Source organism: Melospiza melodia, chromosome 1 (assembly GCF_035770615.1).
Source record: "Melospiza melodia melodia isolate bMelMel2 chromosome 1, bMelMel2.pri, whole genome shotgun sequence".
NCBI lineage: Eukaryota > Metazoa > Chordata > Aves > Passeriformes > Passerellidae > Melospiza > Melospiza melodia.
The window spans coordinates 1,715,527-1,735,078 of record NC_086194.1 but is presented as its reverse complement, the minus strand read 5'-3'; the positions used below and the strand labels follow the sequence as shown (position 1 = coordinate 1,735,078).

Here is a 19,552-nt window from a genome sequence, read left to right as displayed (position 1 = left end):
TTTCCATTAAATATTGTCTGGGATAAGACATGGACACTCTGGAATTCTGGGACAAAAGGAATCTCATTCCCATTAAATCCCAGAACTCCAGATTTCCAGAATCACAGAAATCCAGATTTCCAGATTCATAGAATTCCAGAATCACAGAATCCAAGAATTCCAGAATCCTTTGGGAAAAAACCACAAACACTCCAGAATTCCATCCACACTTTATATCCCAAAAACCCAACCGCGCCTCTGGAAAAAAAACCAAAAAAAAAAACAAAAACCCCACCAACACATCCAACCCCTGATCCCAGAAGTTTCCATTGGAATTCTTCCAGCTGGAAACGCTCCGGAGGGAACGAGCTGCACTCACTTGGCCCGGGACACGACGAAGACGAGGAGCGGCAGGAGGTCGTCCATGGGCAGCCGGTACTCGGCGCCGCGCAGCCGCGACACCGTCAGCTCCAGCTCCTCGTACGTCCTGCGCAGGATCTCCAGCTTCTGCCGCGGGTCCACCGTCGTGCTGTGAGGGGGGGAAACACAAACGTGGAGAAGCTGCACCCGGAAAAACGGGGTTTAATTTAAAAAAAAATAAATATAAATTCGGGATTGAGGGATTTCGGGAGATTTGGAGTTCGTGGATTGGCTCCAAAGGGTGGAGGGAAGAGAAGCAACAAGAGCCGGGGCCAGGAGATATTCCAGGGTGGAACGGGACGCTGCTGGTGCCTTCCATATTGGATGGGACATTCCTGCTGTCTCAAATATGGAATAGGACATTCTTGGGATCTCTGAAGTGGAATGGGACATTCCTGGTCCCTCTCATATGGAATGGGACATTCCTGGTCTCTCTCATATGGAATGGGACATTCCTGGTCTCTCTCATATACAATGGGACATTCCTGGTCTCTCTCATATGGAATGGGACATTCCTGGTCTCTCCTATATGGAATGGGACATTCCTGGGATCTCCCATACTGAATGGGACATTCCTGGAGATCCTCTTCTGGAGGATCTCCAGCTTCTCCCGCGGATCCACCGTGGTGCTCTGGGGGTAAAAGAGCCGTGGAAAAGCTGCACCCGGAAAAACGGGGTTTAGGAAAAAAAAAATTTAGGGATGAAAGGACTGATGGATTGGCTCCAAAGGGTGGAGGAAAGAGGAGGCACGAAGGTTGGGCCAGGAGATGTTCCAGGGTGGAATGGGACATTCCTGGGATCTCATATATGAAATGGAACATTTGAGGATTTCGGGAATTCTGAGCTCTTTTGGGAGCTGGGCTCCAAGGCTTTGGAACCCCTCAGGGAATGTTGGAATATTTTCCCTCCGTGCTGATGCTGAGCTCGTTTGCTTTGCCTCAAAAGCCCAACTGGAACAACTGAAAATCACGGAATCGTGGAATTTTTAGGGTTGGATGGGATCCTAAAGAACATCCAGCTCCAACCCCATTCCCACTATCCCAGGGTGCTCCAAGTGTCCAGCCTGGCCTTGGACACTTCCATGGACCCAGGAGCAGCCACAGCTTCTCTGGGAATTCCATCCCAGCCCCTCCCCACCCTCCCAGCCAGGAATTCCTTCCCAGGGAGTATCTGTGGGAAGTGAAGATGCTGAGCAGGAAATTACTGGACTTCATCATTGATGTCATCGTGAAATTTTGGAGGGAAAAATTCCATGGAGTTCACTTTGAACCAGAAAGCACATCCCAAACAACTCTTCCTTAAATAATGAATGGAATGGCATGGGAATGCTTTTAAAACAGGTACAAATTCCTGGCATTTCCCAAAAGTAAATCCCTGGATTTGAGTGGGAAGAGCTGGACAGGGACTCACATGAGCTTCTGCAGGCACTCGGTGGCCGACAGGAAACATTTGTCCTTGATCAGGGAGCGCCTCTGGAAAAGGGACAGGAATACCTTTGGAATATCAGGGGCAGAGATTCCAGAGCCATCCCACAAAACCTCCATGGAAATCCACAGGCACAGCCTCTGGATGGGAGCTGATCATGGAGCTCGGATTCCTGGGATTCGCTGGAGAACCTCTGTGCCCATCCAAGCCCAATCCCATGTCCCATTCCCATTCCCGGCTGGCTCCGAGGGTTTTCCTTACCTGGTTGGAGGTCAGGGAGAGGTCCTTGAGAGGCCACAGGTGCCTGGAAAGGGAAAAGCAGGAATTAGGATGGATTCCATCCTGAATCCCCTCGATTCTTCCATCTCCCCCTCCAAGGTGCTGCCAAAGCTTTGGAGGCTTCGTTTGCTTCTCCCTTGGCCCTGCTCCAGGTGGGATTTGCCTCAGGAACCTGGGAGCTCCCATCCCATGGATCCACTTCCCTCAGTTCCCATCCCATGGATCCACTTCCGTGGGAATTCCAGCCCATGGATCCACTTCCGTGGGAATTCCAGCCCATGGATCCACTTCCCTCAGTTCCCATCCCATGGATCCACTTCCCTGGGAGCTCCCATCCCATGGATCCACTTCCCTCAGTTCCCATCCCATGGATCCACTTCCGTGGGAATTCCAGCCCATGGATCCACTTTCCTCAGTTCCCATCCCATGGATCCACTTCCGTGGGAGATCCCATTCCAGGGATCCACCTCCCTGGGTGCCTCCATGCCATGGATCCAATTCCCTGGGAATTCCAGCCCATGGATCCACTTCCATCAGAGCTCCATTCCATGGATCCACTTCCCTGGGAGCTCCCATCCCATGGATCCACTTCCCTCCATCCCGTGGATCCACTTCCCTCCATCCCATGGATCCACTTCTCTCCATTTCATGGATCCACTTCCCTGGGAGCTCCCATCCCATGGATCCACTTCCCTAGGAGATCCCATCCCATGGATCCATGGGAAGCTCCATCCCTGGGAGATCCCATCCCATGGATCCCCTTCCCTGGGAGATCCCATCAGAGTATGTGTTCCTCAGGGATGATCCCAGGAAAATCCATGAGAAATTTTGGCACTTTTGGATCCAATTCCTCTCATTTCTTTTGGACGGAATCCAATTGAGACCCTGGATCTGCTGCGCTCCTGAAATCCTGGAGGAAAATTCCCAAGCTGCTTCCCATCACTTCCAGAGGTGGATCCAGGAGCACGAATGAATGAGAGAAACACCTGCCTCCACTTTTTCCATCTTTTCAGTTGGTATTCCCATATTTTAAAAGGGAATGCCCTGGAATAAACATTCCTTTTCCAAGATATTTAACAATTCCAGATGATTTGGAGAAAAAAATTTGGGAATTTTCTACACAAAAATAAGGATTAGCAGGGATAACAGCAGTTTTCCATTACCAATTCTCCTTCCAACCAAACATTCCCAAGTAGGAATTCTGGGAGAAATTCCAGTGAAAAACTGGGAAAAACCAATGCTGAACCCAACAACAACTCAACCTTTCTGGGATTTTTCCCGGGGATGGAAAAATCCCGCTTACTTCTGCACATCCAGGAACTCCAGGAGCTGGATATCCGGGAAGAGGCTGAGCTCCACAATCCCCTGGCAGTAGAGCTCGTCCTCATGCTGGTGCTGGAGCATGTAGAGCATGGAGAGCTCGGGATAGAATCCGGGCAGGATCAGCGGCAGCACCAGGCTGGGGCCCTTCCCAAGACTGGAAAACAGGGAAAAAAAATGGGATTTTCCAGGGAAATCCACGTGGATATTCCCAAACACATGGAAAAAAACCCGGGATTTTCCAGGGAAATCCATGTGGATATTCCCAAACACATGGAAAAAAAAACCTGGGATTTTCCAGGGAAATCCATGTGGATATTCCCAAACCTATGAGGGCATTTCCGAGGGGTTCTCCTTGTTTTCTGCTCTTCTGAGCTTGGCACGGTTGGGTTACGGTGGCCACAAGTTGGTCCAAGAGGATCTGGTGCTCCAGATCTCCAGGGAATTCACTGGGAGAAACCTGGAGCTCCAGACCTCTGGAGTCACCAGGAAAAACCTGGAGCTCCAGGAGATGTCTGGAGTCCCTGGAAAAATCTGGAGCAGCAGAAGATCTCCAGGAAATTCACTGGGAGACACCTGGAGCTCCAGATCTCCAGAATCACCAGGAAAAACCTGGAGTTCCAGGAGATGTTTGGAGTCCCTGGGAAAACCGGGAGCAGCAGGAGATCTCCAGGAAATTCACTGGGAGAAATCTGGAGCTCCAGATCTCTGGAGTTACCACGAAAAACCTGGAGCTCCAGATCTCCAGAGTCACCAGGAAAACCAGGAGCTCCAGGAGATGTTTGAAGTCTCTGGGAAAATTTGGAGGAGCAGGGGATCTCCATGGAATTCACTGGGAGAAACCTGAAGCTCCAGATCTCCGGAGTCACCAGGAAAAACCTGGAGCTCCAGATCTCCAGAGTCACCAGGAAAAACCTGAAGCAGCAGGAGATGTCCAGGAAATTCACTGGGAAAAACCTGGAGCTCCAGATTTCCAGAGTCCCCAGGAAAACCTGGAGCTCCAGATCTTCATGGGATGGGAGCTCCAATGGAAGTGGAGTCACCAGGAAAAACCTGGAGATCTTTGGAGGCACTGGGAAAAACCTGGGCACTGAGCCTGGCTCAAGCAGACAAAGTCTGGGCACTGAGCCTGGCTCAAGCTGACAAACACAAGCCCAGCACTTCCTGAACTTCAGGACCCCTCATAAATCCCACCGGGATCTGAACACGGAACCTCCGGGGGCGCCACCAACCTGGGATCCACATCCTCCGAGGGCGCGCGGCCCTTCCGCTCCAGGGCCACCCGCAGCAAACCCCTGGGGAGAAAAAACAAGGATCAGTTCCTTCCCTGGATTTATTTAAGGATAATTCGTTCCCAAAGGAGGCGCTGTCCCAACACCCAGTGGGAGATCGGTGAAAATCCCTGGAATTCCGGCGGGGCTGTTGCAGTGTTTGAGGGGTTTCTGCTGGAGCAGCACAAGCACCAGGAGTGGCTGAGAATTGCAGAATTTCCACGGATTCTGAAGAGCACGGTGGCCACAATTCCTGATCCCACTCTGGAAAAGGAGCTGGGCTTTGTCTCCATTTCCCAGATAATCCTGGAATGGTTCAGGTTGGATTTTAGGAATTCCTGGCTGGGAGGGTGGGGAGGGGCTGGGATGGAATTCCCAGAAAATCTGTGGCTGCCCCTGGATCCCTGGAAGTGTCCAAGGAGAGGCTGGATGGGGCTTGGAGCACCTTGGGACAGCAGGAAGGGACTGGAGCTGGATGAGATTTCCAACCCAAAGCATTCCATGATCCCATTTTTCCTTCAGTCATGGATTTCCAACCACAGGGATTTGTGCTCTGATTGATGCTGTCACCTCAAGGAAGCAACTCTGCCAGGAACTCCCAAAGACTCCCAGGAATTGTCAAGAATTCCCAAGAATTACAAAGAACTCCCAAGTATTCAGAAGAATTCCCAAGAACTATAAAGAACTCACAAGAATTTGGAAGAATTCCAACAAATTACAAAGAGCTCCCAAGAATTCTCAAGAATTCCCAAGAATTACAAAGGACTCCAAAGAATTCAGAAGAATTCCCAAGAATTACAAAGACTCCCGAAAATTCTGAAAAATTCCCAAGAATTACAAAGAGCTTCCAAGAATTCTGAAGAATTCTCAAGAATTCCCATGAATTCCAAAGTACTCCCAAGAATTCACAAGAATTCAGAAGAACTCCCAAGAATTTAGAAGAATTCCCAAGAATTTCCAAGAGCTCCCAAGAATTTCAAAGAATTCCCAAGAACTGCTAAAAATTCTCTAGAATTGCCAAAAGAACTCCCAAAAGAACAACTCCCAAGAATTCTGAAAAATTCCCAAGAATTACAAAGAACTCCCAAGAGCTCCCAAGAGCTCGCTAAAATTCCCAAGAATTACAAAGAGCTCCCAAGAATTCCCAAGAATTCGGAAGAATTCCCAAGAATTACAAAGAACTCCCAAGAATTCGGAGGAAGTCCCAAAGAAGTCCCAAGAATTACAAAGAGCTCCCAAGAATTCTGAAAAATTCCCAAGAATTACAAAGAACTCCCAAGAGCTCCCAAGAGCTCGCTAAAATTCCCAAGAATTACAAAGAGCTCCCAAGAATTCCCAAGAATTCAGAAGAATTCCCAAGAATTACAAAAACTCCCAAGAATTTGGAGGAAGTCCCAAAGAAGTCCCAAAGAAGTCCCAAGAATTACAAAGAGCTCCCAAGAATTCTGAAGAATTCTCAAGAATTAGCTCCCAAGAATTTCAAAGAATTCCCAAGAACTGCTAAGAATTCTCTAGAATTGCCAAAAGAACTCCCAAAAGAACTCCCAAAAGAACTCCCAAAAGAACAACTCCCAAGAATTCTGAAAAATTCCCAAGAATTACAAAGAACTCCCAAGAGCTCCGAAAAATTCCCAAGAATTACAAAGAGCTCCCAAGAATTCCCAAGAATTCAGAAGAATTCCCAAGAATTACAAAGAGCTCCCAAGAATTCTGAAGAAATGCCAAGAATTACAAAGAACTCCCAAGAATTCCCAAGGACTCCCAAGAATTCCAAAGAATTCCAAAGGACTCCCAAGAAATCTCAAGAACTCCCAAGAACACAGGACCACAAACAAGGCCCATCTCCAAACCCCACAATCCCAAACCCCCATCCCAAGCTCCCACCCCACGGCGAAGCTCCGGGCTGGACTCACTGGTAGAATTCCCAGATTTTCTTGGAGTAGAACTTGACCTCCTCCTGCGCCATGGCCAGCAGGTGCCGGTTGGCGCCGATGCCGGAATACGTCGCCTGGAACGCCGCGGTCAGAGCCCGGAGCAGCTTCCCCAAGGGATGCAGGGAGGATTCCAACGCCTGGAAATTCCAATTTCACGGCTCAGGAGGAGAGGGAAAAGCCCAAAGGGCGCCTGGAGTTCTCCTGGAATTCCCAGCTGGAATTTGGGATCTTCTGGAGGCCTTAAATGCTCCCCGATCCCTTTTCCAGTTGGGATTTGCTGGGATATTCCAGAAGGAACAAAAGGTGCTCCAGGGAAAATTGGGTGAGGGAAAAATTTATTATTGATTTTTTAATTATACAATTATATATATATTTTATATACATAATTATATAATTATTTTTTTATATATTACATATATATATAATTATATATATATTTTTTATATATAATTATATAATTATTTATATATATATTACATATATATATAACTATATAATTATATATATTTTTTTAAGCCAATTCTCTATTTTTAATAAATTCGTTATTATTAAATCCTCCATTTATTTTCAAATTCTGTATTACTACATTTTCTAGTATAACAATTATATGTTTTTAAAACCTATAAATAAATGTTTATATCCAAATCCAAATAAATTTTCTATTATTAAATTCTTATTAAATTTTCTATTTACTGATAACTTCTCTATTATTAAAATCTCAATTTATTATTAAATTATTCATTACTAAAATCTCTATTATGTAAATTCTCTATTTAGTATGAAATTATTATTATCTATCATGAAATTCTTTATCAAATTCTCTACTGATAAAATAATTATTATATTAAATTCTCTATTATTCTCTATATTATTATTCCCTATTTATAATAAAAATCTCCATAATTAAAAATTCTCTATTTATTAATACATTCTTTATAATCAAACTTTATATGCATTGTTACATTGTGATTAAATTCTCTATTTATTATTAAATTCTTTATTAAGTGCTCTAATAAATATTAAAATTTTTATTATTAATTTTTCCATTTATTATATAAATTCTGTATTTACTAGTGAATTCTCTATTATTAAATTCCCTTTTTTATTAATAATTCTCTATTTGTTACATAAAGTCTCTATTATTAATTTAATAATTCAATATCAATATATTATTAAATACTTTATTATCAAATTGGCTATTTATTATTCAATTCTCAATTTATGATTAAATTCTGTATTATATAAATTTTCTATTATTAAATTTTCTATTTATTATTAAATTCCCTATAAATTCTCTATTATTAAATTATTCATTATACTAAATTCTCTATTATTAAATTACCTATTTATTAAAGCTCCATAATTAAATCGTCTATTAATTACTAAACTGTCTATTTATTATTAAATGCTTTATTTTTAAATTCTCTATTTATTAATAAACTCTCTGTTTATTATTAAATTATCCATTATTAAATTCCCTGTTTATCATATACATTTCTTATTAAATTCTCCATTATTAAATTTCCTTTTTTTAATATAAATTCCTTTGTTACAAATAAATTCCTCATTTATAATATATTGTAATTTATAATATATTTATAATATAAATTTATATTTATATTTTTATAATATTTCTCTTATAAATCCTTTATTATTTAATTCTCTATTAATAAATTCTCTACTATGAAATTATTCCTTCAATAAATCCTCTGTTATTCAATTATTTATCATCAAATCCTGGATTTTGATCATTTTAATAATGAAAATTTTATTAATTTTTGATAATTTTATTAAATAATTTCAATCCTCACCTTCTCCAAATAACTCTGGAGTGACTCTGGCTCCTGGTGCTCGGTGAGGTCTTCCAGGATCTCCTCAATTTTCCAAGAAAACTCCTCAGAACCTCTGGAAAATGGGAATTGAGGAGTGAATGGATAAATCCCAACTGGCAAATTCCAAAGGGGCACTAAAATAATTTCAAGAAATTCATTTTCCATGGATGTGGATTCATCTCAGCAGCAGCAAAAATTCCAGCTGAGGTGGGAAATTCCTGCTCCTTTTTCCTGAGCGGGAACAACTGGAAAATTCTTGGAATTGCGCGACACTCCTGGGTGGGAATGAGGGTCTGCATTCCCAACAGGAATTCCCGGGATTTCCTCTTGGACAGAGCAGGAATTCCCAGGATTTCCTCAGTAAAAGTTCCCTGGCAGAACAGGAATTCCCAGGATTCCCCTTTTGGCAGAACAGCAATTCCCAGAATTTTCTCTTTGGGCGAAAAGGAATTCCTGGGATTCCCTCATTGGCAGGACAGGAATTCCCAGAATTCCCTCAGTAAAATTCCTGTTCCTTTGGGAGAACAGGAATTCCTGGGATTCCGACATTGGCAGAACAGATATTCCCCATTTCCTCAGGAATCCCCAGGATTTCCTCAGGAATTCCCAAGATTCCCTCAGTACCTCTGGCAGAACAGGAATTCCCTGAATTTCCTCATTGGAAGAACAGAATATTCCCAGGATTTCCTCAGGAATTCCCTGTATTCTCTCTTGGCAGAACAGGAATTTTCTGGATTTCCTCAGTGATTCCTGTGATTCCCTCATTGGTAGAACAAATATTCCCTGGATTTCCTCAGGGATTCCCAGGATTCCCTCACTGGCAGAACAGAATATTCCCAGGATTTCCTCAGGAATTCCCGGGATTCCCTCAGTACCTCTGGCAGAACAGATATTCCTGGGATTTCCTCAGCTCCTTGCTGGTTTGGATGTGGAATCCCGTAAAGGATTCCTCCATTTCCTCCTTGCAGCCGGAATGGAGGAATTCCAGGAACTGCTCGAAGATTCCCGTCCATCTCTTCTCCACTGGGAACTCCTTGAGGCCCAGCTGGCTGGAAAACAACACAGGGTTGGGATTTTCCATGGTTTTCCCAAATTCTTGTGGATTTCCCCCTAAAATCTCTGGGATTTGATGGAAACACAGGGCTGGGAGAGTTGGGAATGTTTTCCTGGAGAAGGGAAAATTCCAGGAGAGCTGGAGAGGGACTGGGATAAGGGATGGAGGGACAGGACACAGGGAATGGCTTCCCATGGGAAAAATGGGGATTTAGATGGGATTTGGGGAAGGAATTCCTGGCTGGGATGGAATTCCCAAAGAATCCGTGGCTGCCCCTGGATCCCTGGAAATGTCCAAGCTCAACTTGGATCCACCTGGGAGAGTGGGAGAATCCATGGAATGGGATCATCTTTAAACTCCATTCCCACCAAAACCATTCCCAGATAATCCTAAATGGATTCCATAAATAGGAATTCCATAAAAACCCTTCAAGTCTCTTGTCCTGACAATAAAAATCCTTTGAGGAAAAAAAAAAATAAATTCCAGTGGGACAGAAATAATCTGGAATTTTTGAATTCCTGCTTCATGCACTGCTGGATATTCCTAAATATTCCTAATTAAAATTCTTTATCTCCCTGGAATTCCTGCAGAAAAGCTGGAAAAGAGTTGAGGAACTGCTCCCAGGAGTTGTTCCTGCCTGGATGGCTCAGGGAAAAGGAATTTCTGTCCCACGGATGCTCTGAGGGACTGGGAATGTTTTAGGGGGGAAAAAAGATGGAACTGAACTGGGATTTGGGAGGGGAACTGGAATTTGGATCCCGTTCCCAAGGGTCCCATTCCCCAGGATCCCATCCCGGGACCCCATTCCCCAGGACCCCATTCCCAAGAATCCCATCCTGAGGATCCTGTTCCCAAGGACCTCGTTCCCAAGGATCCCATTCCTGAGGACCCCATTCCTCACGATCCCACTCCAAGGACCCTGTTCCCGAGGACCCCGTTCCCAAGGATCCTGAGGATCCCCTTCCCGAGCACCCCGTTTCCCCAGGATCCCATTCTGAGGATCCCGTTCCAAGGATCTCTTCCCGAGATCCTGTTCCCAGGGACCCCATTCCTGAGGACCCCATTCCCCAGGATCCCAGGATCCCCATCCTGAGGACCCCCTTCCCCAGGATCCCAAGAATCCCATTCCGAGGGTCTCCTCCCCAAGGATCCCAAAGACCCCATTCCCCAGGACCCCTTTCCCCAGGATTCCAAAGATCCCCTTCCCGAGGACCCCGAGGACCCCATCCCCCAGGATCCCGAGGACCCTGTTCCCCATGACCCCGTTGTTCCCCAGGACCCTGTTCCCCAGGATCCAATTTCTGAAGACCCCAAGCATCCCATTCCCCAGGACCCCATCCTTCCCCAGGATCCCATTCCCCATGACCCCAAGCACCCCGTTGTTCCCCAGGACCCCAAGGACCCCGCTGTTCCCCAGGACCCTGCTGTTCCCCGCTGTTCCCCATTGTTCCCTGTTGTTCCACATCGTTCCGCATTGTTCCCCAGAACCCCGCTGTTTCCCGTTGTTCCCCATTGTTCCCCGTTGTTCCCCAGGACCCCGCTGTTCCCCAGGACCCCATTGTTCCCCGTTGTTCCCCAGGACCCCGCTGTTCCCCAGGACCCCATTGTTCCCCGCTGTTCCCCAGGACCCCGTTATTCCCCATTGCTCCCCATTATTCCCCATTGTTCCCCATTGTTCCCCGCTGTTCCTCAGGACCCCATTGTTCCCCGTTGTTCCCCGCTGTTCCCCAGGACCCCGCTGGACCCCGCTGTTCCCCATTGTTCCCCGCTGTTCCCCGTTGTTCCCCGCTGTTCCCCAGGACCCCATTGTTCCCCGTTGTTCCCCGCTGTTCCCCAGGACCCCGCTGGACCCCGCTGTTCCCCATTGTTCCCCGCTGTTCCCCGTTGTTTCCCGCTGTTCCCCAGGACCCCATTGTTCCCCGTTGTTTCCCGCTGTTCCCCAGGACCCCGCTGTTCCCCATTGTTCCCCAGGATCCCGCTGTTCCCTAGGATCCCGCTGTTCCCCATTGTTCCGCACTGTTCCCCAGGACCCCGTTATTCCCCATTGTTCCTCAGGATCCCGTTGTTCCCCGTTATTCCCCATTGTTCCCCAGGACCCCGTTGTTCCCCGCTGTTCCCCATCATTCCGCGCTCTCCCCGCTGTTCCCTGCTGTTCCCCAGGACCTCGTTGTTCCCCGCTGTTCCCCATCGTTCCCCGTTGTTCCGCGCTGTTCCCCATCGTTCCCCGCTCTCCCCGCTGTTCCCCATCGTTCCCCGCTGTTCCCCATCGTTCCGCGCTCTCCCCGTTGTTCCCCGTTGTTCCCCGCTGTTCCCCGCTGTTCCCCATCGTTCCCCGTCATTCCGCGCCGTCCCCGCTCTCACTCCGGCCGTCTCCGGGGCTCGGGGGCCGTGCTGAGCTCGCCCTGGGCGCTGAGGCCGCCCCGCGCGCTGAACGTGCCCCGCAGCACGGAGCCGTTGGCGAAGGACAGCTTCCCCTAAAGAAAGAGTTATCATTTAATTAAAATTGTACATTCTACGCGGTTTTAATCAAAAATGACATCATTTATTTTTATTTCTCAATTATTATTAAATTCCCTTTTATTATTGAGTTTTCCATTATTAAATCCCCTTTTTATTATTGAATTCTCTATTTATTATGAAATTCCCTTTTTATCATTAAATTCCAGAGAGCCTTCTCTGCAGAAAAATCTGGAATTATAAATTAAATTAAAAACTATAAATTTCAATAATTTTTAATTTTAAAAAATTACTTCAATTTCTCTACATCAATTCTTTATTAAATTCTTGATTCATTGTTGTTAAATTCTCTTTGCTATTAAATATTCTATTATTAAATTCTTTTTTTATTATTAAATTCCCATTTATTACTAAATTCTCTGTCATTACATTCCCTTTTTATTATTGAATTCTCTATTTATTATTAAATTCTGGAGAGCTTTCCCTGCAGAAAATCCAATATTAGGAATTAAATTTAAATTACTAATTATAAAATAAATTCTTTATTTCAAATTCTCGATCCAATTCTGTATTAATATTACATTATTTTAATTTTTTTTAATTTTAGTTTGTCATTAAATTCTCTATTTATGATTAAATTCTCTATTTCTTACTGAATTCTCTAAGTATTAGATTGCCTATTATTGAACTTTCTATTAATTACATAAATATTCTATTATTAAATTCCCTTTTTATTATTAAACTCTCTGTTATTAAATTGCCGATTATTAATTTAATATAATAATTCAAAATAAAAGTTATTATTAAACACTTTATTACCAAATTCTCTATTATTAAATTCTATGTATTATATAAATTCTGTATTTATTACAGAAATTCTCTATTTGTTATAAAATTCTTTCATATTAAGTCCTTTATTATTAGATTCTCTATTTATAATTACATTCTTTATTATTAAATTCTTCATTTATTATATAAATTCGGTATTATTAAATTCTCTATTTATTATCAATTCTATAATTTTAAATTCTTTACTTTTAAATTCTCGATTTATAATTAAATTCTCAATGATTATATAAATTCTCTATTTATAATTAAATTCTCAATTATTCTTCCACTCTCCATTATTCAATTCTCCATTCATTATTCAAATCCCACAAATGAAATCCAACTCAACGTCCCAGATCTGCCTTGGAATTCCAGCTGCACCCAAATCCCGGATTTCTCTGGATTTGCCACCAAATCCAAGCAGGAATTTTGGAGGGAAAATTTCCCAGCACTGGAATCAATGCCTCAAAATCCACCCCAGGGATTCCCAGGGATTCCCAGATTTTCCCCATCCCGGGGATTCCCAGATTCCAAGGAATTCTTGGATTCCCCACCATTTTCTCAGCACGGAACGCCCTTGGAGGAGGAAGATGATGACAAATTCTTCCTGGGCTGCCAAAGCTCGTTAGCGTTAATTAACGAGCATTAATTATGCCATTTCCCAGAATTCCTGCCAGGCTGATCCCAGATTTTTTCAAAACTCGTTTTCCCTGCCCTGGGGGTTTTCTCAACACTTTGGAGCAGGAATTTCTGTTGGAATCCAACCACAAAAGCTGGGACGGGTCAGGGCAGGGCCCGGATTGGGAAATTCCAAATTTCCGCTGCCTCAGTCTGGGCAGCTCCGGGTTCTGCATCATTTCCTGCGGCCCCAGCGCCTGGAATGTGCTTTTTTCAAAAATAAAAAAGGATCTTGGGTAGAGTCACTAAGCACAGCTAAAAATTTAAAAAAAAAACTGATAAAAACACTCAAAAAGATGAAAAAAAAAAAAACCAAAAAACTCAATTTAAAATGTCCCTTAAAACCCAATAAAACCATAACAATTCAAGCAAAAGTATCTCATAAAACCCAACAAAAAACCAAAAAAAATCCCAAAACCTCAACCAAAAATGTCACTTTAAACTCAACAAAATCTCAATCAAAAAAACTCCAGTAACTCAATCAAGAATGTCCCATAAACCCCAATAAAACCGTAAAAATTCAAGCAAAAGTTTCTCATAAAACCCAACTAAAAACCCCAAAAAAAGAAAAAAAATCCCAAAACCTCATCCAAAAATGTCACTTTAAACTCAACAAAATCTCAATCAAAAAAACTCCAGTAACTCAATCAAGAATGTCCCATAAACCCCAATAAAACCATAAAAATTCAAGCAAAAGTTTCTCATAAAACCCAACTAAAAACCCCAAAAAAAGAAAAAAAATCCCAAAACCTCATCCAAAAATGTCACTTTAAACTCAACAAAATCTCAATCAAAAAAACTCCAGTAACTCAATCAAGAATGTCCCATAAACCCCAATAAAACCATAAAAATTCAAGCAAAAATATCCCATAAAACCCGACAAAAAAAAAAAAAAAAAGAAAAGAAGAAAATCCCTACATCTCAACCAAATATGTCTCATAAAACACTAATAAAACCCAATTAAAAAAAAAAAAAACAAAAACTCAACCAAAAATATCCCATAAAACCCAATGAAAACCCAACCAAAAAACCCCAATAACTCAATCAAAAATGTCCTTTTAAAACCCAATTTAAAAACCCCAAAAAACAGAGGAAAAATCCCAAAACCTCAACCAAAAATGTCCCGTAAGACCTCATAAAAACCTCAAAAACTCAACCAAAAATGTCCCATAAAACTCTTCCAAAAAACCCCATAAACTCAACCAAAAATGTTCCAAAAAACCCAAAAAACCCCCAGAAAACTCAACTAAAAATGTCCCATAAACCCAATTTAAAAACTCAAAGAAGAGTAAAAAATATCCCAAAACCTCAACCAGAAATATCCCGAAAAACCCAAGAAAAACCCAAGAAAATAAACTCCAGAAACTCAACCCAAAAACCCGACCCAACCAACATGAAGTAAATAAAACATGAAAATCCCAAATTATTCTTGAAATTCCCAAAATCTCCAGCTGGAGCTTTCCTTCTGTGCTACATATTCCAGAAATCTGGAAAATTTTTTTTTGGAGTTTTATAGGAAGCTGAGGAAGCAGAGCAGGAAGGAATGAAGTTGGGAGATGAATCCATGGAACATTCCAGAAGAAGAGGGAGGAAGTTCCAACCTTTCCAACGAACGTCAGATCATCCGTGAAGTTCCCTTCGTAGACGGAGTCGTCTTCCAGGAGGAGAATTCCTGAACCCTTGGGATGAAAGGAAAAATTGGGAATTTGTGGAATGAACTTCCCATCTGGCCCAATTCATGCCATAAAAATTTATGGGATGCAGATTCCAAGATTTATTTTTTTTAAAGCCAAACATCAGCTTTCAATGTTTGGGAGAAGCTCCAAGAAAACCCACGGAGAAGGAGGTCAGGAAACTTGGAACAAGAAAATGATTTCATGGATTTTCCATGGAAAAGGAACAAAACACCAGGAAAAGCCACCGAGGATTGTCACAAAGTCAAACTCGTGGCGCTCTCAATCCTGGGATATTTTAAGGAATTCTTTGGGAAATGATTCCAAGAAAACAGCAACTCTGTGGAATTCCCTCTGAGAAAGGGATCCAAAAGGATCAAAATCCAACTCTTGGCAAAGGAGACATCCCAAGAATTCCCAGAAAATCCCAGAGCTCTGGCAGTGTTGGGAATGAGCCCATTCCATGGGAAATTATTCCAGGGAATAATTCCTGTCCATAAGGAATTTTCTGCCCACTGGGATTTATTCCATGGTTTAAGCCCAAAGGTTTCTGCATCCCCAAACCAGCTGGGATCACTTCCAGAGCTGGAATCTTTTCCTCTGGAATGAAATGCCCCAAAAAACTCAACCAAAAATGTCTCATAAAACCCAATAAAAAACCACCAAAAAGAAAAAAAATAAAAGATCCCAAAACCACAACTAAAAATGTCTCATAAAACCCAATAAAAACCCCAAAAAAGAGGAAAAAAACCCCAAAAACTCCATCAAAATTGCCCCATAAAACCCAATAAAAAACCCCAAAAAGAAAAAGAAATCACAAAACTGCAACCAAAGAAGTCTCATAAAACCCAATAAAGAACCCAAAAAAAGAGGGAAAAAACCCCAAAAACTCCATCAAAATTGCCCCATAAAACCCAATAAAAAAACCCCAAAAAGAAAAAGAAATCACAAAACCGCAACCAAAGAAGTCTCATAAAACCCAATAAAGAACCCAAAAAAAAAGAGAAAAAAAATCCCAAGAACTCCATCAAAATTGTCCAATAAAACCCAAAAATAAAACCCAGAAAGAAAAAAAATCCCTAAACTTCAACCAGAAATGTCACATAAAACCCAATGAAAACCATTTTTCCCTAATTCAGGAAGTGGGAATGGGGTTGTTGTTGGTTTTTTTTTAAGGATGGATTTTTTAGGGTTGGGGTTTTTTGAAGGATGTTTTTATTCCAATGCCAATTCCCTTTGCTTTTCCCACCAAATTCCCAACATTCCATGAACTGGATGAGTGAATTCCCACTGGAAAAACAAGGATTTCATGATTTCCAGGGAAGATGGAATGCTCTGGAATTCCTGGAATGGTTTGGGCTGGAAGGGACCTTCAGGATCCATGGGCAGGGATGTCCCACGGTCCCAGGGTGCTCCAAGCTGGCCTTGGACATTCCAGGGGTTGCCACAAATCTCTGGGAATTCCATCCCAACCCCTCCAACCCAGGAATTCCTTCCCAATATCCCATCAATCCCTGTGAAAGGGGAGAAAAAACAAAACCTTGTTCTTCCAAACCATGATCATGGGAAAATCATGGAATATCCTGAAGGGCCCACAAGGATCCAAACCCAAGCCCTGGCCTTGCACAGAGATCCCACCAATCCCATCCTTTCCTGGAGAGTTTTCCAAACATTCCTGGAGCTCTGGCAGCCTTTGGAATGTGCCCATTCCCTTGGGAGTGTCCATCCCGAGCACCTTCTGCGGGCAGAACCTTTCCCTGATCTCCAAACCCTCTTTGTCCTCCAGGATGAATTCGGGAATGAAACCTCGATCTCGCCCTTGGTGGTGAATTCCCCATCCCAGGGATTCCCAGATTCCACGGAAACCTTGGACTCACCACCATTTTATCCGCATGGAATGTCCTCTGGTAGCAGAGCCCCGACTGGGTCACCACGATGCCTTCTCCGTGTCTGTGGTCATCCAACCACATCCCGATGTACCTCTCCGCTCTGGAACGCAAGGAGATCCCAAGTGATGGATGTTCCCACTTTTCCCAGCTCTCAATCCATCGGGTTTGTCCTGCTCAGGGTGGTTTTTCCTGACACAACGCCCCAGGCTGACAGTCCCACACAAACTGAGCTCTGGGAGTGTTTTCCAAGGAATTCAAGCCTTACATCCCCAACCATCCATCCCGCATCTCCAGGATTTATCCCACCAAACCCAAAGCTGTCCCATGTCCTGGACATATTTCATGAAAAATCCTTTTGCCAGGATCTTTTCTCCTGAGAAGCTGGGAAGTTTCAGCTTCTCCACGTTTTGCTGCTTTGGAATGTGATTTGGAGAATTGTTCACCCAGCGTGTGAAATTGGTTTTACTTGGTGACCAATGACAGCCACCTGTGTCGAGGCTGTGAGCAGCCACAAGATTTTATTTCTATTTTATTTCTATTTCTATTTCTTGCTATCCTTTCTTCTATTCTTTTTGTGTAGTTTTAATATATCAATATAATATAATATAATATTATAACATATATATATATAATATAATATAATATAATATAATATAATATAATATAATATAATATAATATAATATAATATAATATAATATAATATAATATAATATAATATAATATAATATAATATAATATAACATAACATAACATAATATAACATGATAATATATAATATAATATTATATTATATTATATTATATTATATTATATTATATTATATTATATTATATTATATTATATTATATTATATTATATAATATTATATTATATTATATTATATTATATTATATTATATTATATTATATTATATTATATTATATATATATGATATATTATGATAATAGTATATTATTATATAATATGATATGATAATATCATATAATATAACATGATAATAGTATATAATCATATTATATATATGATAATAGTATATAATATATAATATAATATAATATGATAATAGTATATTATCATATGGTATTACCATATTATACATATTATATATTATACATATATAATATACGCTATATATGCTATATAGGCTATATATTATATTATACATAATATAATATATATTATATAAAATAATATATAATATTATATTATGATACCATACATCATATCAATGTAATGTCACGTAATGTCATATCAGCCTTCTGAAACATGGAGTCAAGATTCTCATCTCTTCCCTCGTCCTGAGGACCCACAACAACACCACAACAATTAATAACCACACCCCTGTGTCACGGACATATTTATGAAAAATTATTTTGCTAAGATTTTTTCTCCTGAGAAGCTGTGAGGCCTCAGGAACAAAATGTAAACATTGATTATCTGCTGCTGTGGAATGCGACAGGTGGGTCTGGGATTGGTCTCATGTGGTTGTTTCTAATTAATGGCCAATCACAGTCAGCTGGCTTGGACTCTCTGGTCAGTCACAAGATTTTATTTTCATTCCTTTCTATTCCTTGCTATCCTTTCTTCTATTCTTTTACTGTAGTTTTAATACATCATTTTCTTTTAATATAATATATTTCACAAAATAATCAATCAGCCTTCTGAAACATGGAGTCAAGACTCTCATCCCTTCCCTTGTTTCCTGCAAATTCAACATTCCTACACCTCAGATCCATCCCACTTCACCTCTGCTTGTCCTCCCAGACTCCGTATCCGTTCTTTTTGTCGTTTTCCCACTGTCCCGTGTATCTGAAGGGATGCTCAGCCGAGAAGTTCTCCAGGATCCCAAAGCCCTGGCGCACGTTGTCCTTGAAGTAGCCCTTGTAGACCAGGTCATTCCCGTACCTGCAGGAAGAGGGGTGCAATTCCAGCCTGGGAATATTTGACAGCTTCCCACCTTCCTTGTCTCTGCTCTCCCCTCTGCATTACTTCCCTGCTTTGTAAAAATGCAGCAAGTCCATGAACACAAACAGCTCACGCCTCTTTCTGGAGGTCACAAAGCATGATCCCCAAAATGCAAAAATCAAGAGATAAGGGAGAAAAAATTATTTAAAGGTGAAGAGGCTTTTCTCTTATCAAGCAGCCCAAAACACAGTAAAAGGAACAGGAAGTGCTGACTGACATCAAGGTCAATTCCTACCAAATGTCATCCAATAAAGGGGAAAGATTGACTTGATAATGCCTTTTTAACAGAGGATTTATTGCATTCATAACATACAGAAAAGCATAATCCTCATTGTATTAGTTACCTTATTTCAGCTAGTGCAAACAGTTTATTCCTTAAAGATAATAAAAGGAAATGGATTATGATTTTAAACATAATCCATAATCCATTTTCTACTCCTGGAGTAGAAAACCAGGGAAGTGAGGAGATCAGGCTCATCCATCTCAAAATATCCCAAGGATTTTCCCCACAGCATTGAATTGGATCCCTGTTTGCTGTTGGGAATG

General features: G+C 41.9%; 1 protein-coding gene across 3 annotated transcripts in view; it reads right to left on the bottom strand.

Moving 5' to 3' along the window:
• Window positions 1–19,552, bottom strand: part of ALS2CL (ALS2 C-terminal like) — a 48,688-nt gene that overhangs the window by 3,465 nt on the left and 25,671 nt on the right. For 2 of the 3 annotated variants that reach the window (XM_063168412.1, XM_063168282.1), the window contains exons 13-24: window positions 18,788–18,946; window positions 17,028–17,139; window positions 15,079–15,156; window positions 11,876–11,988; window positions 9,336–9,509; window positions 8,440–8,533; window positions 6,608–6,765; window positions 4,656–4,718; window positions 3,407–3,580; window positions 2,086–2,128; window positions 1,810–1,871; window positions 359–508 (exon numbers count right to left, since the gene is read on the bottom strand). In XM_063168412.1, the coding sequence (XP_063024482.1) occupies window positions 359–508; window positions 1,810–1,871; window positions 2,086–2,128; window positions 3,407–3,580; window positions 4,656–4,718; window positions 6,608–6,765; window positions 8,440–8,533; window positions 9,336–9,509; window positions 11,876–11,988; window positions 15,079–15,156; window positions 17,028–17,139; window positions 18,788–18,946 (1,380 nt within the window). The remainder of the gene's footprint in view (window positions 1–358; window positions 509–1,809; window positions 1,872–2,085; window positions 2,129–3,406; window positions 3,581–4,655; window positions 4,719–6,607; window positions 6,766–8,439; window positions 8,534–9,335; window positions 9,510–11,875; window positions 11,989–15,078; window positions 15,157–17,027; window positions 17,140–18,787; window positions 18,947–19,552) is intronic. The other variant, XM_063168340.1, reaches the window with a different exon arrangement.